The sequence below is a fragment of the Colletotrichum truncatum genome (genome assembly GCF_014235925.2).
Source record: "Colletotrichum truncatum strain CMES1059 chromosome Unknown Contig_0001, whole genome shotgun sequence".
Classification (NCBI taxonomy): Eukaryota; Fungi; Ascomycota; class Sordariomycetes; order Glomerellales; family Glomerellaceae; genus Colletotrichum; species Colletotrichum truncatum.
Window position 1 is genome coordinate 3871280 of NW_027222398.1, and position 25240 is coordinate 3896519.

At 53.0% G+C, this 25240-nt stretch overlaps 9 protein-coding genes across 9 annotated transcripts; 5 read left to right on the plus strand and 4 right to left on the minus strand.

The window, feature by feature from the left end:
- Window positions 1-4079: 4079 nt before the first annotated feature.
- On the plus strand, window positions 4080-5485 carry CTRU02_201051 (thymidylate kinase; the record flags this gene model as incomplete). Its single annotated transcript, XM_036730600.1, has 2 exons — window positions 4080-4164; window positions 4380-5485. The coding sequence occupies 2 exons, from the start codon at window positions 4080-4082 to the stop codon at window positions 5483-5485; spliced, it is 1191 nt and encodes a 396-aa protein (XP_036577624.1).
- A 744-nt stretch (window positions 5486-6229) lies between these two features.
- On the plus strand, window positions 6230-7172 carry CTRU02_201052 (thymidylate kinase; the record flags this gene model as incomplete). The annotated part of the gene is made up of 3 exons (XM_036730601.2): window positions 6230-6452; window positions 6520-6628; window positions 6698-7172. 3 exons carry the CDS (start codon window positions 6230-6232, stop codon window positions 7170-7172), a joined length of 807 nt encoding a protein of 268 aa, XP_036577625.2.
- A 685-nt stretch (window positions 7173-7857) lies between these two features.
- On the plus strand, window positions 7858-8867 carry CTRU02_201053 (pq loop repeat protein; the record flags this gene model as incomplete). Its single annotated transcript, XM_070203787.1, has 4 exons — window positions 7858-7902; window positions 7949-7966; window positions 8019-8222; window positions 8271-8867. 4 exons carry the CDS (start codon window positions 7858-7860, stop codon window positions 8865-8867), a joined length of 864 nt encoding a protein of 287 aa, XP_070062369.1.
- Window positions 8868-9204: 337 nt separating this feature from the next.
- Window positions 9205-9906, minus strand: CTRU02_201054 (cell wall protein; the record flags this gene model as incomplete). Its single annotated transcript, XM_036730602.1, has 1 exon — window positions 9205-9906. The coding sequence occupies one exon, from the start codon at window positions 9904-9906 to the stop codon at window positions 9205-9207; it is 702 nt and encodes a 233-aa protein (XP_036577626.1).
- A 547-nt stretch (window positions 9907-10453) lies between these two features.
- On the plus strand, window positions 10454-10582 carry CTRU02_201055 (uncharacterized protein; the record flags this gene model as incomplete). Its single annotated transcript, XM_036730603.1, has 1 exon — window positions 10454-10582. The coding sequence occupies one exon, from the start codon at window positions 10454-10456 to the stop codon at window positions 10580-10582; it is 129 nt and encodes a 42-aa protein (XP_036577627.1).
- A 2609-nt stretch (window positions 10583-13191) lies between these two features.
- On the minus strand, window positions 13192-14244 carry CTRU02_201056 (uncharacterized protein; the record flags this gene model as incomplete). The annotated part of the gene is made up of 2 exons (XM_036730604.1): window positions 13192-13572; window positions 13651-14244. The coding sequence occupies 2 exons, from the start codon at window positions 14242-14244 to the stop codon at window positions 13192-13194; spliced, it is 975 nt and encodes a 324-aa protein (XP_036577628.1).
- A 578-nt stretch (window positions 14245-14822) lies between these two features.
- Window positions 14823-15882, plus strand: CTRU02_201057 (GTP cyclohydrolase i; the record flags this gene model as incomplete). Its single annotated transcript, XM_036730605.1, has 3 exons — window positions 14823-15153; window positions 15215-15519; window positions 15577-15882. The coding sequence occupies 3 exons, from the start codon at window positions 14823-14825 to the stop codon at window positions 15880-15882; spliced, it is 942 nt and encodes a 313-aa protein (XP_036577629.1).
- Window positions 15883-16899: 1017 nt separating this feature from the next.
- Window positions 16900-18972, minus strand: CTRU02_201058 (transmembrane amino acid transporter family protein; the record flags this gene model as incomplete). Its single annotated transcript, XM_036730606.1, has 5 exons — window positions 16900-17818; window positions 17891-18241; window positions 18306-18377; window positions 18446-18653; window positions 18675-18972. 5 exons carry the CDS (start codon window positions 18970-18972, stop codon window positions 16900-16902), a joined length of 1848 nt encoding a protein of 615 aa, XP_036577630.1.
- A 1254-nt stretch (window positions 18973-20226) lies between these two features.
- Window positions 20227-22199, minus strand: CTRU02_201059 (uv-endonuclease uve-1; the record flags this gene model as incomplete). The annotated part of the gene is made up of 2 exons (XM_036730607.2): window positions 20227-21531; window positions 21585-22199. 2 exons carry the CDS (start codon window positions 22197-22199, stop codon window positions 20227-20229), a joined length of 1920 nt encoding a protein of 639 aa, XP_036577631.2.
- Window positions 22200-25240: the final 3041 nt, after the last annotated feature.

The following is a 25240-nucleotide window of genomic DNA, read 5'->3' on the forward strand; positions in this document are numbered from 1 at the left end:
GCTGCGGCATGCCCGCTAGCCCGGAATTGACTCCACACCGTTCCCCCGATTATTCGGGCGGGGGGGGAGGACGATCATCGGGTCACAGCGGACAATAGTCAAGACGACGAAAGAAAGACAGAGCGAAAGAAAGAAAAAGAAGCAGGGAAAAAAGCAAAACGTCTTCCGTTATCGACCTCGTGTTACTCAATCCAGCCACCCCGATTATTCGTTAGCAGTGAAAATGTCTGGATACGGGACACGGGACCTATACCGGCTGTCTCAGCCAGCCGCTGTATCGTATGGTGTCGGCGCTGGGATCGAGATATCCCATGGTTTTGGGATTGGAGAACCCCCTTTGGCTTGACAGAGGCTAAACTTTATGCAGCCCGTAGAAGTGTAGTTGTGGTTATTGATCCGATTATAACTTGTACCCGCGCGGATATCTCTCAAGATGAAGCGCAGTATTCTCGATCGCTGGTAGACAGAGGGCGTCAACCACGAGGTAAAACATCAAGTTGCTTCTGACGGGCCGTTCTACTGTCCTTGCAGGTGGAACGCTTGACCTGCATCAGTCGAAACAGGCGTAATTACGACCTCTGAAGCGCTTGTCAAAGATGAAGTGGTGGCAGTATCAGGGTCGGTCAGCCAGCCACCAAGATTGCGTAGGACTGCAGGTTGCTGCAAGAAGTAGATGGCTTAAAATCACTATGGACACAACTGTCAGAGCCTTGCATGGTGAACCCATTGTGTCTGGCGTCTGCCTGATGACCTCTGTGGTACAGAGTGGGCGTGTTTCTAGGGTTGACGACGTGGCGCAATGAGCCGCCGTCCATGTCAGGGCATGCATGAACAGTGTTAGCGAGAGTGACCAGCTCAGGGTAACACATTCAATGGAGTATTAGGGCATCAAAATGATGTGTGGGATTTACAGGTGCATTCTGTACCGAGCTGGTTGGTTTCCTCAGCCAATTCAGTCAACACTGGCTGTTTTTTGTGTCAGAATATGCGAGGCAGGTATGGCAGTGCTGGCTGGGCCTATGCCTCCAGGCCATGCATGCCAGACGAGACGAAGCCTCAGACCAGCAATTAATGGCGAGTGGTCAGAAGTCACAAGTCATGTAAGACAATGTTACTATCGAAGCGTGCCAGTGGTGGCCCAACAATGGAAGTAGGACTTTGGAGCATTGACATTTGATCGTCATACTTCTCAATATCATTGTTGGCGAGTGGCGACTTACGGCCTGAGCAAGCGGCCAACAACAAGCACACAACTTCAAGCAACGAATCACTGTGCCACGATGATGGCCGCGGCCCGTTCAAGACCTAGAGATTGGGCAGAGGGGTTGATCGACCGGACAAAGCGAGGAGGTCGAGGAAAACTGGCGCCACCTCGGTAGGGCAGGACCAATGATGATGGTACTGTTGAATGAAGTCGAGGTGCGTCGATAAGCAAGTCTGAACTTTGAAGACGGCGCGGACGCCCGCCATCCAACAGACCCGGTCCACGGGAGGCGAAAGGCTTTGGACCAACTGGCCACCCGTGATGATGGGAGGCCGTTATGGGAGACCTGGCGTGCCGTTCTCACGGTGTTGGGCGGTACATGGGCGCCATAGGCACATAGGCCAGGGCATACTCTGACCAGCGATATCAAGTCGAGTCGCTTGGCTTGACTGCTTCGGGTGGGGAAGTGCTACGTACTGCGTAGTGGTAGAGGGATTGGTAGAGAGGGCGAAGTACCGATACGAAGTTTGGAGGGAAGACGACCTCCCCTGCATTCTGACAGGCTGGGCTATGGTAGGTGACGGCGGCTAAGTCACCGGGCGGAGTCCCAGCTGGCCCCGAGCTGTGAGGATTGGTACTATTGGAATGAGGGGTAAGTTGACTGTCAGATGTCTGGCACCGTATGACGGAGAGAAGACGGGAATGTGAGTATTGGTTAGCACAGTGTTGAGTAGCAGCTGGTACCTTTTTGGGTGGGTGAATAGTTATCGGGATTATGAATGCAGTATATAGATACAGGCGTGATTGCGGGAGTGATAGATACTGTTTGTTGATTAAGGAGCTGGCAGCTAAGAGAGCTTTGAAGCTGCATTGAGCCGATCGAGGGAGGAGGTGACAATAGGTGCTACTATGTATGTTCTCCTACTATAGGCATTTGTAAATGTGCTGGCAGTCGACGGTAGTGGTTGCAGGCCCGTTGACAGGTGTCAAGCCGCGACGCGACTGCCGACGGATGCGAGGGAGGAACGAACGAAGAACGAACGGGGAACGGTAGTTTTTTTATCAACGCGTATCCGTAGGGCAGGCACTAACGGGGATCTGGCGGTCTTCCCGAAAGTGCCTCTTTAAACAAAGGCGCACTTCGATTGGGAGAGAAGGTAATCTGAGAGGGGTGAACCTGGGCACTTACCAGGTTGCTTCCCTTACCCGAAATGGGAACACGTCTTGATTTTTCCCGACTCCATTCGCCAGTCGTGTCCGACGTACCCACTTAAACCTTGGACGCGTCTGATTGGACGCATGTCGCGGCAGAAGAGAAAGAAGCTGCAGTAGCACCTTCCCCGCGTCTACCAATCATAGGCAGCAACTACCCATTGCATGAAGTTCGTTTCCCAGCAGTTCCCACTTTTGACTTGGACCAGGGAAGGAAACAGGCCGCTGGCAGGCTGACCTCTCTCTATGTGTGTGTGTGTGTCTCTCTCTCTCTGTGTGCAACAGGCAGGTTGCAGCCAGCCAGCTGCTTCCCTTCCTTCTTTGGGGGTTGTCTCTCACCTGCATACATAGCTACATAGCTACATAGTAGTGTAGTATGTAGCCTGGTTTCTGGTGTCTTCTTACTTATGATTGGCCCATATCACGAAAGTCGCACGTTTTACCACGTCCTTCCCTCGCTGGCTTTCGTTGCTTCCTATTCTTTCCCCCAATTTCGCATCTGCAGCCAGGCTGCATCCCGATCCGCCATTGCTGAGTCCGTCATTATAAGTCAGTTTGAGGTTGGAGGCCCTGTGCGGCGCCTGCCTGTAATGTGTGTAATCGTAATTGCTGCTAAGACCGCGGTTTGTCCCCCTGTCCTACCTTTTCTAGTGCACCTAGTAGTAGTAGGAGTAGCTGACCCCCCCTGGCCGGCCCATCCCCTGCATCCTCTTCTCCACTGGTGGGCCTCCCTCTATTGAACCAAGTATGTTTTGGTGGTCCGTCTCTTTTAGAGCAAGGTACCCGTCATCCCGTCTCTATCTTCGCCGTTTTCCTCCAAAGAACCGCACCGTGTTTGTACCCTTCTCATCCGCGGACAAGGGCGCCTACTCAGACACGCTTCGCACACACACCACACAAACACACACCGTCATCTCGAAATACTGTCCGTCGATTTCGCTTCCTTGTCTTTACCTGCTTTAGCTCCTAAAGGGCCTCGCATTAATCGACCAACACCGCCTGCTACCCATCCACCACAGTTCCGATCAATTACTGGTCGACCAAGCCTGAACTACACCACATTACCTTGAGCCTGCCCTGGCCTGCCTACACACCCCCCCGGTTCTGTGAGCGAGCGCGCGAACGAGAGCAAGACATTCAAAGAGCTGCTAATCCCTGCTCCCTACCAATTCTCGCGACCTCTCACCCTCTTTTCTCCCTCTATCCCCCCTTCCCACCCCACGTCAGCTGTGCTTTTCGACTCCGTTTCTGTCAATCTCTCGCTCTCTTTCTCCTCCACTTGCTGCAACCATACCCGACGCACTTCGACTCCTCTGCGTGGACGAGAACAATAAACAAACAAATACGCTCGCTACCCACGCTTCACAATACCATCGCCTTCCAATCCTACAGAGGGCCTACCTACCAACGTCTGTCTGGCACCGACTTGCTTCACTGGGGAGAGGTGTTGAGGGGACACTGCAACGAGTTCGACGTCCCCATTCTCCACGAATCGAGTGCCAATCGTCGATCAGAAGAGGAGTCTGGATTCTGGCATCGACTTGACCTCGCTGGTTGCGCCTCTCACGCTGCTGACGCAAAACAACAACCACATAATCCACACCAGCACCTGCGCCTACATCCACTCGTCGCGCGCAAAACACAACCGCCGACGATCCACACGATGGCTACCATTTCACGTCAACCGTTTGCGCCTCTCGATGGAGCGAGACTTCAGAACCTGACCAGCATTAAGAATAGACAGAATGGTATGTTTGATCCATCACGACCAAACACGCCTATTCCTTTCCCTCTCTTCGCCGGTATCATGTCATACTCGCACCCATCTGCACCGCATGTTGGCTCCATGTCATTTTCCGCCTATCCATCTGAAATGCGCCCAACTTCCCCAGCTTAAGCCATACCCCAAAGCCCACACAGATGCCCACGTACCACTATATTTATTTGCTGACTTGCCGATTAGCTATTTCTCCCGTTTCTGGTGGCAAGCGCAAAGCCTCCGATGTAGACTCCGACGATTTCGAGAATGTCGACCCTGTTGTCTCTAAGCGAGCAAAGGGCCTCGACAGTTTCTACCCTTCCAAGGACTCTATCAAGCCTTCCTCATTCGTCCTCACCAAAGCCGCACCCCTTGCCGATAGCCCCTCTTTCACGAACACCAAGCCGACTCTTCCTCGACCTCGCAGTCTTCTCCAGCCCAAGTCGCCCGCCGCCAAGATCAACACCGGCATCGCCAAGTCATCCCCGCTCTCCGCTCCTGCCGGTCGCTCACCGACCCGCGGTAAGCGCTCCGGCCTTCTCTCCAGCCGTCGTCGCACTGCCGGCCCCTACACTCGTGTAGATCCTCCCTTGTTCAACCTCTCTTCCGCTGCCGCCCCATTCAGTCTTGATGCCGCCCTCAAGGGTACCATCACCAGCTATGCAGCCCGTTCGTCTGTCGCCTCATCTTCGCGTAGTGCAGTCAAGGAACTGCATGAGCCTGAGATGAAGGCCTCATGGTTCTTCGACATTCACGAGGACACTCCTGAGCAGGAGATGACCAACATGCTGCAGCACGGCACCTGTGTTCTTGACATCAGCTCCGACGAGGAGAGTGAGCGCAAGCGCAGCCTGGACCGCGCAGAAGGCCGCGATAAAGAGAACGTGCCGCCAGTTGATGACGTCAGCCAGACTTCCACCAGAAGGTCTACGCGCCGTGCAAGCGAGGACGACATGATCTTTGAGAAGGAGAGGACAGCTCTAGGCGAAATGGACGCCAGTGAGTTCTACGCTCTGGGCTGCGATGAGTCGTCAGTCATTATCGTGCCTGGTGACGAGGAGGAGGAGGGAGAGTCTTCCGCTCCGGCTGAGATCCCCGAAGCGAATGATATCCCGCCAGAAGTCAAGGTTGAGGCTCCTGAACCTATCTCTGAATCCAAGGATGTGGACGATCTCATGGGTAAATCTACCGAGCCAGCAGCTAAGGCGGCTGTCTTGAAGCCCATAGAAGGCACGGGCGAAAGCTTCGAGCTTTGGGAGAGCGGGAGCGCAAAAGACGACGCAGAAGTTGTGGCTGCCGTGGAGTGCTGATGATTCTTTGAAGGGTTGGCTGGCTCTTTTGGCTTTTCTCTTCACTTCCAACTATTCACCATCTTTTAATTATGGGATCATGATTCATGCGGCGTTTGGCTGTCGGTTTGGCGGATATTGGGTGGGACTGGATGAACAACGAAGCGATGGGAACCTGGGACACTTTTTGTGTAGGACTTACGGTTGCTGGAATTGTGTACAAAGGTGGAACTGGAGTATTGCTGTCGTTTTATCGTTGGAATTATTGATATCCTCATCAATAGAGTGCTTTGACGCTTCAAGATTCTCTCGCTACGACTCCCGGCTGCACCTGTGACCTGCGTGACTATCTATCCAACCGCATATTGCCGTGCCTCAGCCCCGTAATCTCAACTTGAACGATTTTATACGATGGCAAGTGGCGGACGTTGAGAGATACCGGCTCGTTGCTTTAACACGGGAACGCGCTAAGAGACGTTGAGAGTGTAGGCCGTTCCAACTCCACGTGACAGCGCCTTTCGCGGCCCTGGCCGGTCGCTTCAACGCGCTTCCCGGGCGGGGGGCTCCACCACTCCGTCCGCTGAAGCCACTAACACTGACAGCTGTAGTGGGCAATCTGAAGTTCCGCACCACTCACTCAAGCAACCACACTCACTCATCAGATCACCATCTCATACTCGGTTACCTGGCAATTTACGCACCCGGCTGGCACACAAACAAACAATCTCACCGAAAAGCGAAGCCCGGTTAGAATTCGAGAGGCCAATGGCGTCAATTAACGACCTGGCCACAGCGGCCATAGCCACGTCGGCCACGACGGGTAGCCCGGCCGGAGATGCCGCTCCTACCACTCCTCCCGCCGGCGTCGTCCGCGGCGCCTTCATTGCGCTCGAGGGTCTCGACCGCAGCGGAAAGACGACCCAGGTGAAGCTCCTCGAACAGCGGTTCGTAGAATTGGGGAAGAAGGTCAAGGTCATGCGATTCCCGGGTGAGTAGAAAACATCCTTTACAACTCCATCAAGCTCGCTCTGGTTACTGACATTGCCGTCATGTAGACAGAACAACACCCATCGGACAGATGATTGATGCCTACCTGAAAAGCTCAGTCGAGATGGAAGACCACGTCATTCATCTCCTCTTCAGCGCCAACAGGTGGGAAGCAGTGTAAGCACACTCCTCTGCTCACTCAAGAGTAAAAAATTATGAAAGTTACGGATTTTAACACGGGTCCAGCAAAAACATTCAAGCCCTCCTGGAGTCAGGCACGACGGTCATCTGCGACAGGTACTATCACTCCGGCATCGTCTACAGCGCCGCGAAGCAGAACCCCTCGCTGAACCTGCACTGGGCGCGGGCTCCGGAGCTGGGCCTGCCGCGGCCGGACCTCGTGCTCTTTCTCGATCTCGAGGAGCAAGTCGCGAGGGAGCGCGGAGGCTGGGGCGACGAGCTGTACGAGAAAGCCGAGTTCCAGCGGCGGGTGCGTGACCTGTTTTGGGGTTTGAGTCTTGGCCGCATCGGCGCGGATGGTGCGCTGGGGGATGAGGGCCGCGTGGATAGGGAGTTTCGTCAGGAGGAGGAGGATCTGATTGTTGTTGATGCCGGCGCGAGCGTTGAGGAGGTCGCGGAGGAGATTTGGAAAAAGGTCGAGCCTAGAGTGGACGCGGTTGAGAAGGGTGAGGTTGGGAGCACGGTGAGGAGGGTTTCATGAGATGGTATGACTTATGGTTATGCCGGCGATGGGACTGGGTATGGGCTTCGTGTATAGTGTTTATACTGAACGGAGTGATGTCCATTACATGCATGTGTGGATGGCGGCGTATTTTTAGAGAGTTGCAAGTGTGAATGTATGAGGCAATTTCTGATGGGAATGTAAGGAGAAAAAAAAAAAGAAAAGGACAGCATATAGAGCAAAGGAAATGATATTTGTACATCAAGAATGGATTTGGTTTTGGCGTCTTGCTGTGGACTTGGAAGAGGTGTCAGCAATAGACGAATTGAGAGGAGTAGCTGGTGTTGAGACGATATAGTTCATCCTGGCGCCGCTTTCTCCAACGAATTCACCAAGCGGGGCTCAGCCCCGTTACTCCCCTTGGTGTAGTTGGTTCATCACGTTCGACTGTAATGGTTCATACCAAGATTATCGAAAGGTCTCTAGTTCGATTCTGGAAGGGGAGAACATCTTTTTGACTTTTTTTTCGTACTCGCATTCCAATCTTAATCTTCTCTTGGCTTTGCCGATGCCGGCTGATCTTGTTTCTCGTCAATTGACGACAATCCTTTTTTGTTTATACATCCCAACCTCATCCTCCCATTTATTACTAGCGACATATATTAGACGAACCGCACTGGTTAGCGCTTAGCTATTTGAAGCTCATATTGACTGACTATCCATAATGGACGTTCCTGCCGCAGCCAATGCGCTCGGCACACTTGGTGCTGTAAGATAATCATCACCCAATTGAAGCCAAAACTCACACATTGCAGGTTTGCTGGTCCATTCAGGTTCGTTGCATGTTACCATCTCATTCAATTTACATGTCTTAACAGCCGCCAGCTCATCCCTCAAATCGTCATCAATTACCGCCGCCATAATGCGACCGGCCTTCAGCCCTCCATGATGATGTTGTGGGCCTGGGCGGGCGTGCCGCTCGGCGTTTACAACATCGTCGAAGACTTCAACGTCGCCCTGCGCATCCAGCCACAGATCCTGACGTTCCTAAGCCTCGTCACCTGGATTCAGTGCTACTACTATGAGCGAGTACGGAATCTCACTGCTTCTTCTTTGGGAGTTACCTAACGCGCCTAGAACTGGTCCGTCGTCCGCTCCCTCGCGGTAGTCACACCTATCGCGGCCGTCATGGCCGGAATCCAAACCGGCCTCGTCTTCGCCCTCCGCATCCCCAAATCTCAGGGCATAGAGTGGCCGATGATCGTCATGGCTATACTCTCCGCTGCCCTCCTCGCCGCCGGCGTGCTGCGCCACTACTGGGATATTTACGTCCATCGCACCGTCCGCGGCATCTCCTTCATCTTCGTCGCCATCGACGCCGCCGGTGACGTCTTCTCCCTTGTCTCCATCTTGTTCCAGCCCTCCGTCGATATCCTCGGCATCGTCATCTACGCCACCGAGTTCGTTCTCTGGTGCGGTGTGTTCGCGTGCGGCGGCTACTACAACCTTTTGCCGTGGGTCCGAAAGAAGATGCTCGCCAGGGAGGAGGCGAGACGCAACGGTTCCGCGGAGTCCGCGCCGAGCCAGGATGGAGCTGGCGCGCCGAACAACGGCATCTCCTTGCACGAAATGCCTTCCTCGACCTCCGTCTTCCGCACTGCGTCTCGCGACGGTTCTGGTCTCCGGCCTAGGACAAGGGCATCGCTACAAGGCAATCAGGAAGCCACCGACTAGGGGAACGAACGAAAAAAAATAAAATAAATCACGAAACACGCCGAGGACGAACATGACTTGAGGAGTCAAAAACCAGTTGTGGATTTCGTGGAACCAGCGAAGCAAGCTCCGGATTGTCTACCTGGACCCGTATGATACAGCGCGTCGCCATTCTCCCAGCATGCCGACGCCAAAAGAAAAATCCGCCATAGACAAATTTGAAAGTTTGTGTGAAGACATCGTCCCTATCAACCCCCCCGCTAAGAGAAAAAAAAAAACAACTCCTTCCCAAAAACTTCCCTCCACTTCCAAACCACCCCAACAGTCTAATGAAAAGAGAAAAAGATAGATCGCTCCCTTACAGCAGCAGGGAAGCAAACGCCGCCACGGCAATGGCACCGGCGCTGACGTAGAGAGAACCGGCGCCGGCCTTGGCGGGGCTGCTCGTCCTGGGCATGGTGCTGTTGCTGCCGGCGGCACCGCCGCTGCCGTTGGCGTTGTTGCACTTCCCGGGGGCGAAGTTGTCCTTGGCGTCGGTGAGGGACTTGGAGAAGGAGCCGGCGAGCTGGCTGGCGACCTGCTGGACGCTCTGGGGCACCTTCTTGACGACGGCGTCGATGAGCTTCTGGGCGCTGGCGCCGGTCTGCTCGACGTTGGTGACGATGACGCCGCAGAGGTTGGCCTTCTCGAACTCGGGCTTCTTGTCGTTGAGGCCCTTGATGAGGGCGTTGCCGTCCGTCTGCAGGCCCGTGACGAACTGCTGGAGGTTGAGGGCCTCGTTGAGCGTGATCTCCGAGGTGGCGTCGACCTGCTGCGTGCCCTGCTGCAGGGTGTTGACGAGGCCGCCGGCCGCCGTGGCGAGGCCGTTGATGTCGCCGTTGAAGCCCTGGACGGCCGTGTTGAGCGACTTGAGCTGGTTGTCGACCTGCTGGATGACGCCGGAGATGGTGGCCAGGTCGCGCTCGACGAGGCTGGGTGTGTCGCGCTGGACTCTGGTGGGTGCCTCGGCGAAGACGCCCGCGGCCATGGTGAGGAGTGTGATCTCGGTGGTGAACTTCATCGTGACTGATTATTCTGTTTCGACGGTTGGGTTCTGGAGGAGAATGGTTGTAGAATTAGGTTATGTAGGTTGAAAGGGAGGAATTGTAGATCCGAATGTTATATGTCTCTCTTTTCCGTGTTTGTCCAGCAAGCGTGGGGGGGTGAATGATCAGAAAAAGATTGCTGAAAAGAAGAGAGGGTTATAAGACGCTTATAGCCATGGCACAGACGGCATCGGAGGGGGCTCAAGATTTGGAAGGGGGGGGCAAAACAACCTTCATCGCACAGACGGCAACATTATCTGGAATCTCAACTCATCACTTTCCCAAAAGCGTAGTCTGTCTCGCATACCTCCCACGGTTCACCCTCTTGGCCCAACACCACACAACATAGTTTGGAAGATGAGGGGGGAGAGAGGTGGGGGGACACAGGGTGAAAGGGCTTGCAAGGAAGAAAGATACTACTAGAGACACAGGTATTCCTTCGACAGCGGTTCTTCGCCGGGGCAGGCCTCCCGTCAGCAGCCCGCATTGACTTGCTGTCTCCGTCTCTGTTACCTGACGTCAATGCATGGATCAGTCTGGGAACCCAGCCCGGATGGCCATTCGCTCGAGGTGGGACGCGAGCTCTGTTTGCTGAGCCACTCGCATCGCACGAATCGGAGCCTCTGTCGAGGGTCAACCTTTGAAGACTGATCATCCAGATGGGTGCCTCAACCCTGTTCAAGTTGTGTGCTTATTCCATACAAGCTCCAAGGTTAGCCAGTTGATAGACCAACTATGCCAGGAGTGTGCCCTTCCCGAGAAGCTTCCACGAAGACACAGAGCCTTCGTCCGCTTCACTTTTTTTCTGTTCCTCAATTTATTTTTTTTCCTTCCCATTATCTTTGGGTGAAGGAAAAAGTAAGATATCCGTCATGACTCTTGTGTTAAAAAGTCAAAGACTGCAGTACTAGTAAGTTCTTCCCAACAATATCGCCAAGCCTCCATTTCGTGTCGCCTGAACAACCACCACCTTGAACACAAACCCATCTACCACCGAACCGACGGAGTTATTTTAAAACATCAAACGGGAACCAGAGCCGAGCCCTGCGAGTGTATTCAATACCACCACCACCGCCCAAAAGGGCCGTCGCCCCCACCGCAGGCATGATGCGACTTGCTCGCCGAAGTGAAACGTGAAACGTGCGGACAGATCCCTGCTCAACTCTCTTCGCGAGCCCAGCGGATCTGGCGATCCCCCACCCACAGGCCACAACCAAATAGACAACCTACACACTCTGCCATGGAGTTTCCTCGCACCGAGTGCCGTTTGTGGGTTTGCGAGAGAAGAATAAAAGAACGTTTTCTTTTGGGGGGAAGGGGGGGCTCGGAATCTGGGCTTGTTTGTCAGGGTGACCCAAGAAACTCGCGGCATGATGGGCCCGAGAACAAGACCACTGACTGGTGCGAGCTTTCCCACTTCGTCTACTTCGTCCATGGCTACGACTCTTTGGAGGTGAGAATGTATGAAGGGTCTCTCGCCCAGGGGTCCTGTTAAGCGGATCAGAGGAGGATGCGCCGCTTGGCGGGGACCCAATGCATGGCGATTGTGGGTTATCGCAGGTTCTTAAACTTGGAAAAGAGGGGGGGAAGGGACACTTTCAGTTGATTGATGGGTTGGCGTAGAGTCCGAGGCTCTTTTGACGTCTCTGTCACTTGCATTCTCTGTGCGGCGCCCAATGACGGCTAAACCACAACCGGCCGACGCCTAATACTCATCAAAAACGTACATACTAATAGTGTGCATCTACTAGATAGTAGTGTGACTTGATTAAGGCTAGGCCAGCGGGAAGGTGTTTGTTTGCTTGACACGATGTTGGCGGCCAACATTCCGCAACTCAAAAGTCAGAGTTAGACTTACCTGAGTCAAGTCCAAGAAACATCTCCCAGCCGAAGTAGCCGCCCGAAGAACTTGCAGATTTCGGACTTTGTTTGATGTGTCGTATGGTATGAACTGTTCTCTGCTGTTAATGCCCCCCTCCCCCTGGCTGGTGTGTGAGAGTGTTAAGTGTGTGTGTGTGTGTGGTAAATAACAGGCCGCCGCCGCCTCCCTCCTTCGCCGTAGATGGTGGCTGAGGGTGAGAGATTTTTGATGGGAAAATAATGAGAAATGCCAACCAGTTGTCTCAGAGTCACCGTGGTGCCTGTGAAGCTTCTGGAGTGGGATTGTCGCGGGGAGTATCAGAGTCGGGGTGAAACGGGGGGGGGGGGAAGAAAGGTGCAGCTCAGGCCACCAAAGGAGACGAGAACGACCAATGTACCGTCGGAGAGCCTCAACAGCAACACTTATTGCCGACCTTTGGCCTGGGCTCTGCCGCGCAGAAACGCCAGACGGGACTGATTGGGCCGGCACTCTTGCGCCGGCGCACGGCGCGTCAAAGTGTCGCTGCAACATCGGGGTTGTCAAATCAGTTTCCAAACAGAACCGTGTGAATGCTCGACTTTTTCACACACGAGCCTCGGCTCCCATGTGTCACTTCGCATCGGTGCGGCCAAAAAGGGAACCCCATTATTTTCGAGTCGGTCTAGTAGTAGTAGTAGTAGTAGTAGTAGTAGTAGTAGTAGTAGTAGTAGTAGTAGTAGACTGCCAAAAAAGAGAGAGAGTCATTCAAACTTTTTCTGGTCCGTTTCTAGTTTCTCAAATCCCCGCCGGCCATCATGGGTCTTGGGTTTCGTCTTTCAAGGCTTTTTTGGATGAAAAAACCATGGGACGGCAACTCGTACGTCTTTTCTCTGCTGCAATTCGCCCGAAGCAAGTCGAAATCGCATAAAGACATACAGAGACACACACATACACACACACACACATACTCAACTCGAGACGAACTGCTTCCGAAGACTCTACATCCTGGATTAATCCTGAACACCCCGTGGAGACGAGGGGAGCTTCAAATTCAACAACTTCCCTACATCGTTGCTAAGAAAGCCCCACATGCTGCATTAATGTTTCTAGGCCGTCCATCCTGTGGCAGAACCGGCGGCATGCGCGGACTGCGCTGGGACTGTGCACAAGTGATCGCCCGCGAATATACCATAGATGCATTCCCGCATGTCCTGAGAATGGAGGACGAACACACTCGAAACATTGAACGCCAGTTTGCTGGCCACGTCAAAAAAAGAGTTGACGTGCATCTCATCCATAAAAATACTAACTCATAGGTTAGATGGGTATCATGTGTAATTCCCCAAGCCTGTCTCCTTCGTCATCGTTCGCCACTCCTTTGCGTGAAATTAAAAAATGTTAACCCTCACGCCACCAAATATTACTTGAAGATCCGTCGTCCGCCAGTGCGAACGGGGAATCTCTCAACGCCGCTGCACTGTTGCTCGTGCCACAAGCCCTGGATACCAACCCAGCCGCCGTCGCCAGACATCTTGTACCGCCTCCATGCCTCTCGGAGATGGTCAGGCCGTAGAGGACCTCTCCTATCTTCTTTGACAGCCTGGCTTATCTCGCCATTCTCGTCCTTGGTGGAAGGCGGCGGTGTCGGTAGCTCTGACTGTTTCTCGCCGGTAGCCTTGATCCATTCTCCTTGAACATCTCGTGCTCTCTCTATAAGTTCTCCGATGAAAAGCTTTGACACTGACTTGACGGCAAGGGCGACGTTCGGCGGGACAGACTGCGACACTGTTGCGTTTACAACCTATAAGTGCGTAAGTACGATGTGTAAATGGAGTGCAACAGGTCATGAACACGCTGCGCGCAATGTATGGCAACTCACTCTCTTCACCACAGACTCCGTCAGCTTAGCTGCGCGCCAGAGTTCGTATCGATCATATTGTTCGGGGTCGAAGGACTCGACAAGCATGGCACGGAGCCTTATCTCCTCTTGCTTCTGCTCTTGTGTCCTTGCCGTAGCATCCACCAGCGCCATGCGCATGTCGTTGTCGTCATCGTCGTCGTTGGCACCATCGTCCTGGCCTTCGCCCGCCGTGCCTGTGCCACTCACTGTCGTCGGTGCGCGTCCGCCTACGAGTGATGGTGTTTGCTCTCTCGCCTCCAAGTTCGTCTGGTTCTTCGGCTTCCTGCCGCGCTTCTTCTTAGGAGGGGCGCTGACTTGGCTACCACTTAGAACGCTCATTGCATCGGCCGATGGTGATCGTGGGAACGGCGATCCAGCTTCGGGAGGGAAGGAAGTCTGGCGAAGAGGGTGCGCCGAAGCTGCCGAGGTGACTGAGAGGGTCGAGGCCTTGCGGCGCTTGACGGATTGCTGGGAGCCGCCCTCAGATGCTCTTTTCTTGTTCGGGAGCTGTGCTGAGGATGGATATGGAGGAGAGAGGGCGGTTGGCGAATACGAGTACGGAGGAGATGCCATCGTGAAAGCGTCTGGAAGACTGTTGATTGGGGAAGCCAGTCAAATGGTGAATACAGCGGACTCCAATAGACACAGCCGAGTTCAGCTTATTCGGATATCGTTGAGAGCGTTTTTTTCGGGCGCTAGAATATTATGTGCTCGCGAAGAGAGTAGCTGGTTGTGTTATGTCGGGATGTTGAGAATGGAGCTTCACGATCGCCAAGCAAGATTGATGTGGAAAACGCGACTGAAGCTTGCTTCGCTCAGGAAGGAGACAGGCTGACTAAGATCACATGACTCTCGCCCAGAGAGGTACTGGAGGTAATTACCACCCTGACGTTCAAGCCACAAGCAGGCAGCCTTACTCAGCGGTGGCCCCACAGGACCCTTGTGTCGGAAACCTGGGGTGTAATGGTGCTACTATGCGATAAGATAAGACGCCCCCTGTAGCCGAATTTTCTTCTCCGATTTACCTCCAAAGCACCGAGTTCAGCGGGCCATTTATGTAGGATTTGGTTCTGGAGCTCCCCTTCCCCCCCATTTCTGACTCCCATCTCCCCTCCGCCACTACCAATTCTCATCATACTCCCAGTTCCAAAATGACTCAATTCGAGGGAGTTGAGCTCAAGAAGAGCAAAAAATCCAAACACAGCCGTCATAGTGGCAACAGTGGTTCTAGCGACGCCAGTGATGCTGAGACGGCAAGCCAGTCCAGCAGCCGGCGGGGCAAGAAGTCGAAGCGCAAGTCGCGCGACGATGACGGCGAGGTCAACGGCCACACCAAAAAGGCTCGTCGTCCAAGCCTGAGCCAGCCTGCGCGCGACCCTCGCGATACTACTACCACCAAGAAGAAGAGCAAGCCCAAGGCCGAGGGTACGGTGACGAGATCCCCGAGCCCTGTCATTGACTTTGATGGTCTGAGTCGCCCGAGTAAGATCACACCATCCCGAACCCCGCGCCGGCAATTGACTGACTCCGCGTTCCTCACCAGGTCTCGGAACTCGTGAAAGGCTTGAAGAGAACCCCGAGCAGGCTGCCGTGAGACTCGAGAAGCTCAAGGGCGCTGTTCGCACCATCCTCGAATGCGTCGGCGAGGATCCTGACCGGCCCGGCATCCTGGACACCCCCCGTCGCTATGCCGAGGCCATGCTCTTCTTCACCAAGGGCTACCAGCAAAACGTCCGCGACATTGTCAACAACGCCATCTTCCAAGAGGGTCACAACGAGATGGTCATTGTCAAGGACATTGAGATTTTCAGTCTCTGCGAACATCACCTGGTTCCCTTCACTGGCAAGGTGCGCACGGATAGGCATTGTATTGGGAGTTGCGCTAGCTAACAGAGACTACAACAGATGCACATCGCCTATATCCCCAAGAACCAGGTCATTGGTCTTTCCAAGTTGCCGCGCATCGCCGAGCTGTTCAGCAGACGTCTCCAGATCCAGGAACGCCTGACCAAGGAGGTGGCCTACGCCATCATGGAGGTGCTGAAGCCGCAGGGTGTGGCAGTCGTCATGGAGTCCAGCCACTTGTGTATGGTGATGCGCGGCGTGCAGAAGACGACGACCAGCACGATAACCAGCTGCGTGTTGGGCGCCTTCGAGAAGAAGGAGAAGACTAGGAACGAGTTCCTTAGCTTGGTGGGGTTGAAGACATAGATGCGCATTAAAACGAATCAGAGTCATCCTGATTGAGATTTTTTTAAGTCCTTCCCCGCCGGGACGGGCGGCAAAAAGGATATTGCGTCATTTACATATCTCGGCGTTTTGGCTTACACGGGCATGTATCACGAATGGTAGAGACCATCTTTTCAACATTGGGTCAAGCATTGGCGATCTTTTTGGGGGTTAGATTTCATGAGAAGGGAGCTCAACGCTCGTTCTAGGAGGGTGGTTCAAATCTGAATTTAATTAAGTACTAGTAGCGTCAAATACAAAATGAAGACGACAATTAGTTCGGGGGCTCTGGTGGCATTGGCTGCTTTTCCAGCCCACTCAGTTACAATCTGCGACTATTACATATCATTCTGTCATGGGTGCCGTGACATTTCGGAGCGGTGAGACCTCCCTGCGTATGACTAGCTGTGGGAGCTGGTACCGGTGAAACAAAGCCAATCCGAGGTGCTTTAGAAACACGAATAGAACACCAAAGGGAAAAACCAAAAAAAAAAAAAAGAGGAGGCCAAAGCGATTGAGTCGACATGATGTCACAACGAAGTCAGCAAAAGGCTGCAAAAAGAGAAGAAGAAAAAAAAAAAAAAGAGTAGTTGATCTCCCCTTCCAGAATCGAACTAGAGACCTTTCGATAATCTTGGTAGAAACCATTACAGTCGAACGTGATGAACCAACTACACCAAGGGGAGAAGTAGAGGCTAAGCCTCTCTCGGTGAGATGGTTTCCGAAGCCATTTGATCGCCTAAAGAGGGGGGATTACGGATACCCTTCCGATTCATTCTCACTGGCTGCACAATGCCCCCGTTGAGACCCGTTGTGGAGTATTTATCCCGATAGAGCGACTAACCGTGTTAGGTCCGGAGGTAAACCGAAGCTGACGCCACTAACAATCGGCTGCACAGCCGTTAGAGACTTGGCGGTTAACGTTACAATACAGTTGTTAAGTCAATAAGACGTTATTCAATGTTGTGTACTCTATAGCATCCATGTCATTTCAACCCATCACACCGGACTACCGCAACCGAAACTCGTTGCCTGTGACTTGCCGTTAAATGCCTCAATCAGGCCCTCAATAGAAGAATACATGCCTAGGGCCGTCGTCACCATCCCGCCGAGCATGTAGAAGAAATTCCAAGAATTGAACAACGGCTTCTTCATAAAACCTCTCCAGTACCGCTTGAAGCCGACATCGACGTATCCATACACCCCTGTTGCCGGATCGAACCGTTCCAGCTCGGGCAGCATCGCGTCCTTTCGGATCCAGTACCCGAGGCCCAGCAGCGCGGGGAGCGTGTAAGTGAAGGACAGGATGAACAGCGCGCCGATAAAGCCCGATACGAGAGAGAACTGCGGAACCGCGGCCCCGACGATGAAGGCGATGGCCCAGTACACCGGGATCACGGCCGCCCACAGCATCTTGCCCGCGGATTCCGTCAACGGAGGGGCGCCGAACACGCCCTGCAGGAACTCGACGTAGAGCACCTTCATCCCGATGTTGCCGTACAGCGCGGCCGCAATCAGCCCCGTGACGAGGCTCAGGACGTTCGTCGCCGTCTGCCAGGCGTATGGGCTCAGTCCCTGTATGATGGGGTTGAAGCTGTACTGCCCCTGGAAGGAGTACACGTAGATCCCGAACATGAGGTAGATGCAGTAGATGAAGACCTCGCCGCAGAGGAGAGCCTTCCAGAAGTCCATGGGGTGGCGCATCTCGGACATGAAGGCCGCGAAGATGAGGCATCCACCGTACGAATAGACTGCTTGGTTGAGTCCGTTCAAGGAGGCCGAAAACCCGGAGCCCCCGGAGGCCATTCCGTCCGGGGGTGTGCCGGCGTATGTGTGGATGGGCCCGGGGCCAAAGGCATCGCCGAATGAGGCATTTGTTGCTGCGAAGTTGGGTGGAGAGTGAGCGACGACGCCCATGCTTGTCCGGATGTTAGCGTTCACTGTTCAAAGACGAGAACGGGGGAAAAAAAAAAAATAATAATACACCCACCAGATGAAGATGATGAGTAAGTTGATCCAGACAGCCAAGTTGGCGATCCACGAGAACCTCTGCAGCGTCCGAATCTGGCCCAGAATGAAACCGGCAGCCATGAAAATAACGAGGCACGCAACGAAGCAGATCCCCGCGCCGCCGTCGGAACCCTTGGAGATCTGCGAGATGGACTGCCCGTTTCCGAGAATCAGCACAGCTACGAAGAGAAGAAGCTGCAGTCCCTGGGCGAAGTTGATGGCGTGCCGCGCCCAGGAGCCAAAGACGCGAAAGTACAGGTCGCCGTAGCCCTTTAGAGGGTAGCGATCGGAGTCGAGGCCGAGAAAGGACGTGTAGAGGATCCAGCCGGAGCTTTCTCGCATGTCAGTTTGTCTAAAGAAGAAAACAACAAGGGCTATCACACGGAGATGCTTACTAGAAAGACATGATGCCGAAGACGGTGTAGAGAGCCACGCCAGGACCGTAGCCCATCTGCGCAAAAGCCCAACTGCAACCCCCCCCCCCCCCCCCCCCGTCAGTTACCAAGACCATCGAAACAGTGGCTTGTATACTCACGGCGTTGAAAAGGGACCAAGGATATCGGTTGTGATGAGATAGAAGATGGCGCCCCAGCCCGCCGTTCTCATCGCCCTGCTCGCTCTCTTCCACTCTTCGGGAGTAGCACTCCCAACGGTACCCTCGGCAGACGGACCTAAAGCCTTGTCGCTGCCGTTCTTTTCTCCCGCCCCAGTCTCCGAGGCGTCGCTGCTATGTCCATTCCCGTTTTCAAACCGGCCATGCTCATCTCCCTTCCTGAACCTATCCTTTATGACGCTCTTCAGCGTCACAGGTCCCCGTGATCGCACATATTTCTCATTCGCCTCCTGTTCTTCAGAGCGCGTGATACTCGCCCAGTAGAGATACTCCTCGAACGTGACGTTCGGGTCGTGGGTATTGGGCGTCGTCATGATGTCTACAGCATGCCCGGCTCCGCTCGAGTGCGAATTGGAATTGTTGGAATTCTTCTGCTCCAACTTTGAAATCTCTCCGCTGCCGTCCGTGGCCACGGGCGCGACTGCGGGTGTGACCGGGAGTCCGGGCATGGTGCTTCCCAAGTTGTCTCAGAGACGGGATGACTTCAAGCGCACGATGTCACGGGGGGGTTCAAACACTTGGGAAAACGATGACAACATACTACCATACAACAAACGAATTCACCAGAAAAGAAGGAAATGCGCGTTTGCGGGTTTTATACTTTCAATCTCTACACGGTCTGATAACAGTTCGTCCGAGTGCACCATTAAATGGGCATGTCACACACCGGCCTGCGAAGTCCCGGGGGGCACTCGAGACCTTCCCGCAACTCAAGTCGAACGTTTCGAACCCCGCGCGATATCGTCTGCTGTCCTTAAGATGATCGCACTGGATGGGAGGTCCCCTGTCTCCTCCCGAGCTAAGCTTTCATATACTAGTAATTGGGGTGGGATTTATCCTCGCTGCAACCTTGAAAAGATAGTCGCCATGCACCCGCGCCCAGAGTGACATCGTGGAGGGTATTGATTTGATAGTGCTGTGCTAAGCGAGGGGCGGTCTTCATATGCACGAAAATAGTATCGGGGACTCTACTACATGGTCGCCTTCCTCCCTCGCTAATTGCCTCGGCGAAGCTTGTCTTCTCGTCATAGACCACCTCAGTCTGAGATAAACACCCAACTGTGATACTACTTATCCAACGTGGCTGCGGGCACGATAGAAGCGGATAATCGGCATTTTATCAATACCTAGAGCGGGAAGGTTACCGCATCTTCTACAGCTAGCCGTGTAACATAGGTGCTCTAAAATGGCAGGTCCTGCGGTATAAGTTTATCGGATCCCTAAAGACCTTAGCCGCGGTAAATGAAGCCTTGCGCTTCTCTTGATGGAAACACTGTCTTCATATAACTCCTCGTTAAAGTTTACTGTTGATAGACATCCCTTCAGCAACTGGGCTTAGACAGATCGAGAGCCAATGCCGACTCCGTTTCCTTTGCGGGCTTTTCGTCGAGTTCAATCTCCCGCGCATTCAATGCCAACTTCCCCCATTTGTATAGATACGTCAGTAAAGTCACGTGAGGGACACGGTTGAAGCATTTGCCACCTACATAGGGTGGCTAGGATTGGTTGATCTTAACACCAAGGGAAAGAATCGACATAACTCCCGCAATTACCTCGTGCTAGTTTTACTCAGTATTGCGGAGTTATTGTTTTAGATATTTCCTAGTTCTTCGACGCTGGAGACCACATCTTCGCCAGTCTTACATTTTGGTATTGTACAACTGAAGTTATGCTACAGGAACGCCGCGATCCACCACATAAAGTCATGATTCATCGACGTCGTCCTTGACGGTCGTTGTTTTATTTCTCTTGACCTCCCTCTTTTTGGGCTTCAGCCACTCCTCCATGCCTTCCGGCCAGTAAACCCGTCGCACGGGGCCGCCCATTCCAAACTCTTCGGGAGGAATATCCTTTGCCTCCGCCTCGAGGGGGCCTGCCTCGCCCATTTCTTCGTCTTCGTCTTGTTGGCCTTTCTTTCTTGACCTCTTCGGCTTTCTCTTTGCAGTTCCGTTTTTTGTTGCTCGTAGCTCATCCTCTCGTTCAAATGGGACGACATCATTGAAAAGATTCCACCCAGGCAGCTTGAAAGTGCGCATAAGTTCGAATACAGCCTGTTCCTTGTCCTTGGCTTCGATCATGAGGTCCATATCTGGTGGGCAAGGCGGTAATGTCTTCACTCGAGGTGAATGCTTTCTCCGGTCGCGGGGTGTGACAGCTCCAGCACAAGATTCGCTGTAGTGCATTTTCTGAGTAATTCCCTTGCGAGTCCATGTTGCACGAATGCGGTCGAAAAGCTTCCTGATATCCTCAGTGCCCTCGCGTAGCTCATTGGCGTCAAATACTATGTTGTGGTGATGGAAATCAAGCACAAGAGGGATGTTCAACTCTTCGCATATAGGCAAAAGATCGTGGACAGACCAGGAAACGTCATCATTCTCCAGTACAAGACGCTGTTTGATGGATGGCGTCAATTTGACGTAGTTTTTCCGGAACCGATCTAGGGTTGCCTCTTTGTCGCCATAAGTGCCTCCCATGTGAAGAACCATGATAGCATCCTTGTTCTGCTGCTCGGGAAGACACAGGAGCGACAGCATTTCATCATGATACTCCAAGTCGCGAACGGCAGCGGTAATGACTTCCTTCCGGGGAGAGCCAAGCTGTGTGAATTGACCAGGGTGGGTTGTTAACCGATGTCCAAATTCTGCGGCGACCTTGCCAGCCTCAGCGAGGACGTCTGCAGCAAACGACTCAAGACGGTAGCCGTATTCCTCGTGACTGGCGAACGGAAACATTTCTGAGCTCAGACGCATGAATTTGATGCCACACTTGTCATTCCACCGCAACATTTTGACGATATCTTTAGCATTGGCCAAGCCCAGTTTCTGAACATATTCTTGGCCAAGCGCGACGTCTGCAGGTTGAGTGTCGTCTGGGCGATTCTTTGTGGCATGCTCAGGTTCGCCAGGAATGGCAAGAGGATGACGATGCTGCAATATGGAGGCGATGCGGCAAGTTCTTGAGCTGAAGACGGGGGGGTTGGCTGCACGAAGATATGTGTTGAGGCAAGCCTTGAGCATCGTTAGCACAAACCCGTAGGAAGAGTGTTATGAGGGCATCTTACATATCCTAACCTACCAGTCCACGGTAGGGGAAGATAATCGCTATTGACGGGTGGTGGTCTTGCAGCCCCCCTTTCAGGAGCTTCATCTTCGCGAATCTTGTCGTCTTCAACATCTACTATGGCGGCCTCTCCTTCGGGACCCTCAATGGGCGCAGCATCCACATCTGGGGTTCCAGAGCGTTCTTCTTCAGTCTTCCGGATACGGTCTTCCGGATCGGTTGGCTTGGGATCCACCAGTGGGGAGAATGCGCGGTCTTTGGGTCGTCTTCTCTCGGTACTAGTGATCTGACTGGCCTCTACGGCAAGCCGTTGAGTTCTGGTGGCATTTTGAAGGCGGTTCTCCATCTCGCTAAGCTCTCTCATGGCGAAGCGGACGCCATCGCGAGACTCGGTCATGGTGCGGTCTACCTGGCGGCGCTTCGCTGGTGGCTCGTCCATAGGTACCTCGGATTTGGTGGGGCGCATACAAGCACCGGGGTCGGTAACCTTCTTGACGTCGTGCAGCCGGCGACTGGATCTACGCGGAGCGGGAGGCTTGTCGTCTTCGGGTTTTACGGGCTCTTGGGGCTGTTGCGATTTGGAAGAGGCGGGCTTTCTTCGCTTGAGGGCGGCCATGGCGGTGAAGGGATTAAGTAGAGGTGTGTAGGACGTTTTGTGCAGATGAAGGGAACAGGCGAGTAATGAGCTCAGGGGCGGGACAAGTGACGATGGCACCGGGCTGGCAGCGCGAAGGCGACGCTTTCCACAATGCCGATTATTGGCCGCAGCGGACGAAAAGCTCCTTGTGCAATCACAGACCGGGGAGCAAGGGAACTGAAAAGAGTGATTGGGATGAATGAAGTGTGTTTGGACGTCAAGGATGGGTATGCCTGTGAGTGGGTGTTTTCCCTGTGGGCACTGTCCAAAGTATCTTATAGAAGCCAACATGTATATCGACTTCCCATTGACGTGGAGAGGGCAGAGCCAGGTCAAGAAGGGGAAAAAAAAAAGGCCAGATCGGTTACGTACCGGCTCACGTGGGGGGTTTAATAACCAGCCTGTAAGCAGGTAAGAGATTAATAACCAACTGAAGATATGAGGGACTGCAGAAGAAGAGGAAGAAGAATAGGAGAGAAAGGTCCAGGGGAGAGAGGAAAATGGCGTTACTTTGGCCCAAGCCGAGATGGAATGGAGCTGAAATTGGTAGCGCAGGAATCAGAATGACGGAAAGAGATGTCGTCAGTAGAGGAGGGGAAGACCGGAGACGGCGTTTATGAATATGAGGTCACAAGGGGGAAAAAGCGATGTGGTGAAAGCTCGTCGGAGACAGAGATTGGTAGAAGGCTGTAGTTGACCGACACAGAACAATTTGTTCTTATTTTTCTTTATTTCTTTTTCTTTCTAACTGTTATGTGAAAGGTGAATAAACGGATGGGCATTGACGAAGCCTTGTGTCACACGGACCACTGCATATATCGGGGCATGCATTCAACCCATGCACCCGGCTATTGTTTCCCATATAAAACTAACGGGGATGTCATTTTGTGCATGAAAACCTTCAAATCGGTAATTACCGAATAGACGGTTATATAATCAACCCAATAACCCCTAGACAGTCTCTAATGAATGGAAGCATCTTTTTTTACCCCATAAGTGGTGGGCAAATTGACTGCGTGACACCTTGCCTGCCGGAAGTGCATGTATCCATTCAGTATGGATCTAGTTGTACCTTGCACATTTATTCTGGCTCCAAAGGGGCCGATTATATCTGGGCCATACTGCTCCTCTTCTTGCCTTACCTGGGTTGATGATGAGGCGAAATAGAAAGAACAATTGTATCTAAACAAAGAATACACGAAATGAGGAAGGCAATATGGCGTAAACACCTGCTTTTTTCCTACGAATTTGGAACCCCGTTTGGTCAATGACCGGGAAAGTATCGAAGTAAAGATAGGGAAGAACAGCAGGCAAGGGTCCTTCACTTCCTTCTTTGCCTTACGGGACGGAACGTGAGGTTCCTGTCAAGGAGGAAGGAGCTCGGTCCAGATCTACTGCGTCATTGACCCCCTCAAACGAATCAGCGGCAAGAGGCCCGACGTCACCGCAGCTGTGCACCCGCCACATCCTACCTCCTATGCATGTCCTTCCGTATGTACGTAGTGCGACCATTTACTAGTGGACTAGCCCAAACCAGCCACACAATTAATTGCACGACAGGAGCACATCATGTTGGAGAGGTGAAAGACTGCCAGAAAAAGAAAGAAAAAAAAAGTACAAAAATTTGAAAATAATAAAATAGAAACAAAACGAGATATCAATTAATTCAGGCGACTAAAACTGGACTAGAATTTCTTTTTTTCTTCTTTCAAAATTGCAGGCTCGGTCACAGGGTTTATCGTTAATTGGGTATCTCGCACCTTACCATCTGCAACAGCTACGACCCCTGGAAGGCCTGGGCGGGCCTGCCACTAAAGCCACTTCAGCCTCAGTGATGTCATCGCTGTCGCTCCAACCCCCTACGCTCTTATGGCCTTTGGTGTCTACCTTAACCTAAGAACGACACAAATGCGGACATCACCCAAGAGAACTGCTTTTCTAAGGTCCCCTGGTTCTGAGCGTTGATCCGATACACACCCATTTTCTCGATATACAGCAATTACGTCTCACACCGAATTGTCTGATAGATCTCGATAATGTGTGCCTTTGCATTTGCACCCATAGTGTTGACGACCGTGGCAAAGTGGTCTGTTTTACGGGAACACGACGTCAGACAACGGTAACCACACCACAACAGTCTTAACCCACCATTTGACCATGGACACATCTGGACTTGGAATCTCATCGAATGCCTCTGTGCCATGGCTAGGAAGATAAGCTCCGCCGTTCAGCCACATGCTGCCCCTCAATCGTCTTACCAGCGCCGTTGCCATTGGCGAAGTTCACCAAACCCAGCCACGTCGCCTGCGCCTGCGTTTGCCCCTGGCCAATGTTAGAGGTACTTGTTCAACTGTCTCCGGTACTTTACTTCCCCTGACCTGCGCACAGCTCTCGTGTTGTCGGACTGTGGTCGGGCTGGCTGAATCCACTTGCAATACATACCATCTGTTACCTCATTGTCCACTTTCAATCCAGCCAATTATTGTGCTGCGGAGAAGACTCCGCCGCTCCTCAACTCCGCGGCACACAGAGACATGAATGCTACGGCCGAGACGATTCGAGAGAAAGGCGTCTGCGACATCATCCAATTCACAATCTGAAAAGCCATCTTCTCAATTGCCTTGTCATCAATATTATTTCGCCCCTTTCAACCTCTTGTAGATCACCGCTAACCCCCCGAGCCTTCACCTTTTGCGGACAGCGCACGCCTCTTTCTATCCGCTTTCGCTGAGCAAAACCTCCGATCCTGGCCGTGCTAACCTTGAGTATTAAAGATTGCTGGCGCAGCAGTATATGCCGAATAGCAAAATTCGCACCTGGCTCGTCTTCAGTTTGGGAGATAACGTTGTGAGCGGCTTGCAAGCACGACCCTTTTTCCGCGTACATGTGCCAATCATGCGCTGTTTCTGGTCAACAAGGTGAGCATTTATGGTTGACTGCAACGGCGCCTTTGCATATTTCTGTTCACCCACGAAGCCATCGGTTGTTTTGGCACATCTCATGGACCATATAGCAGGCAT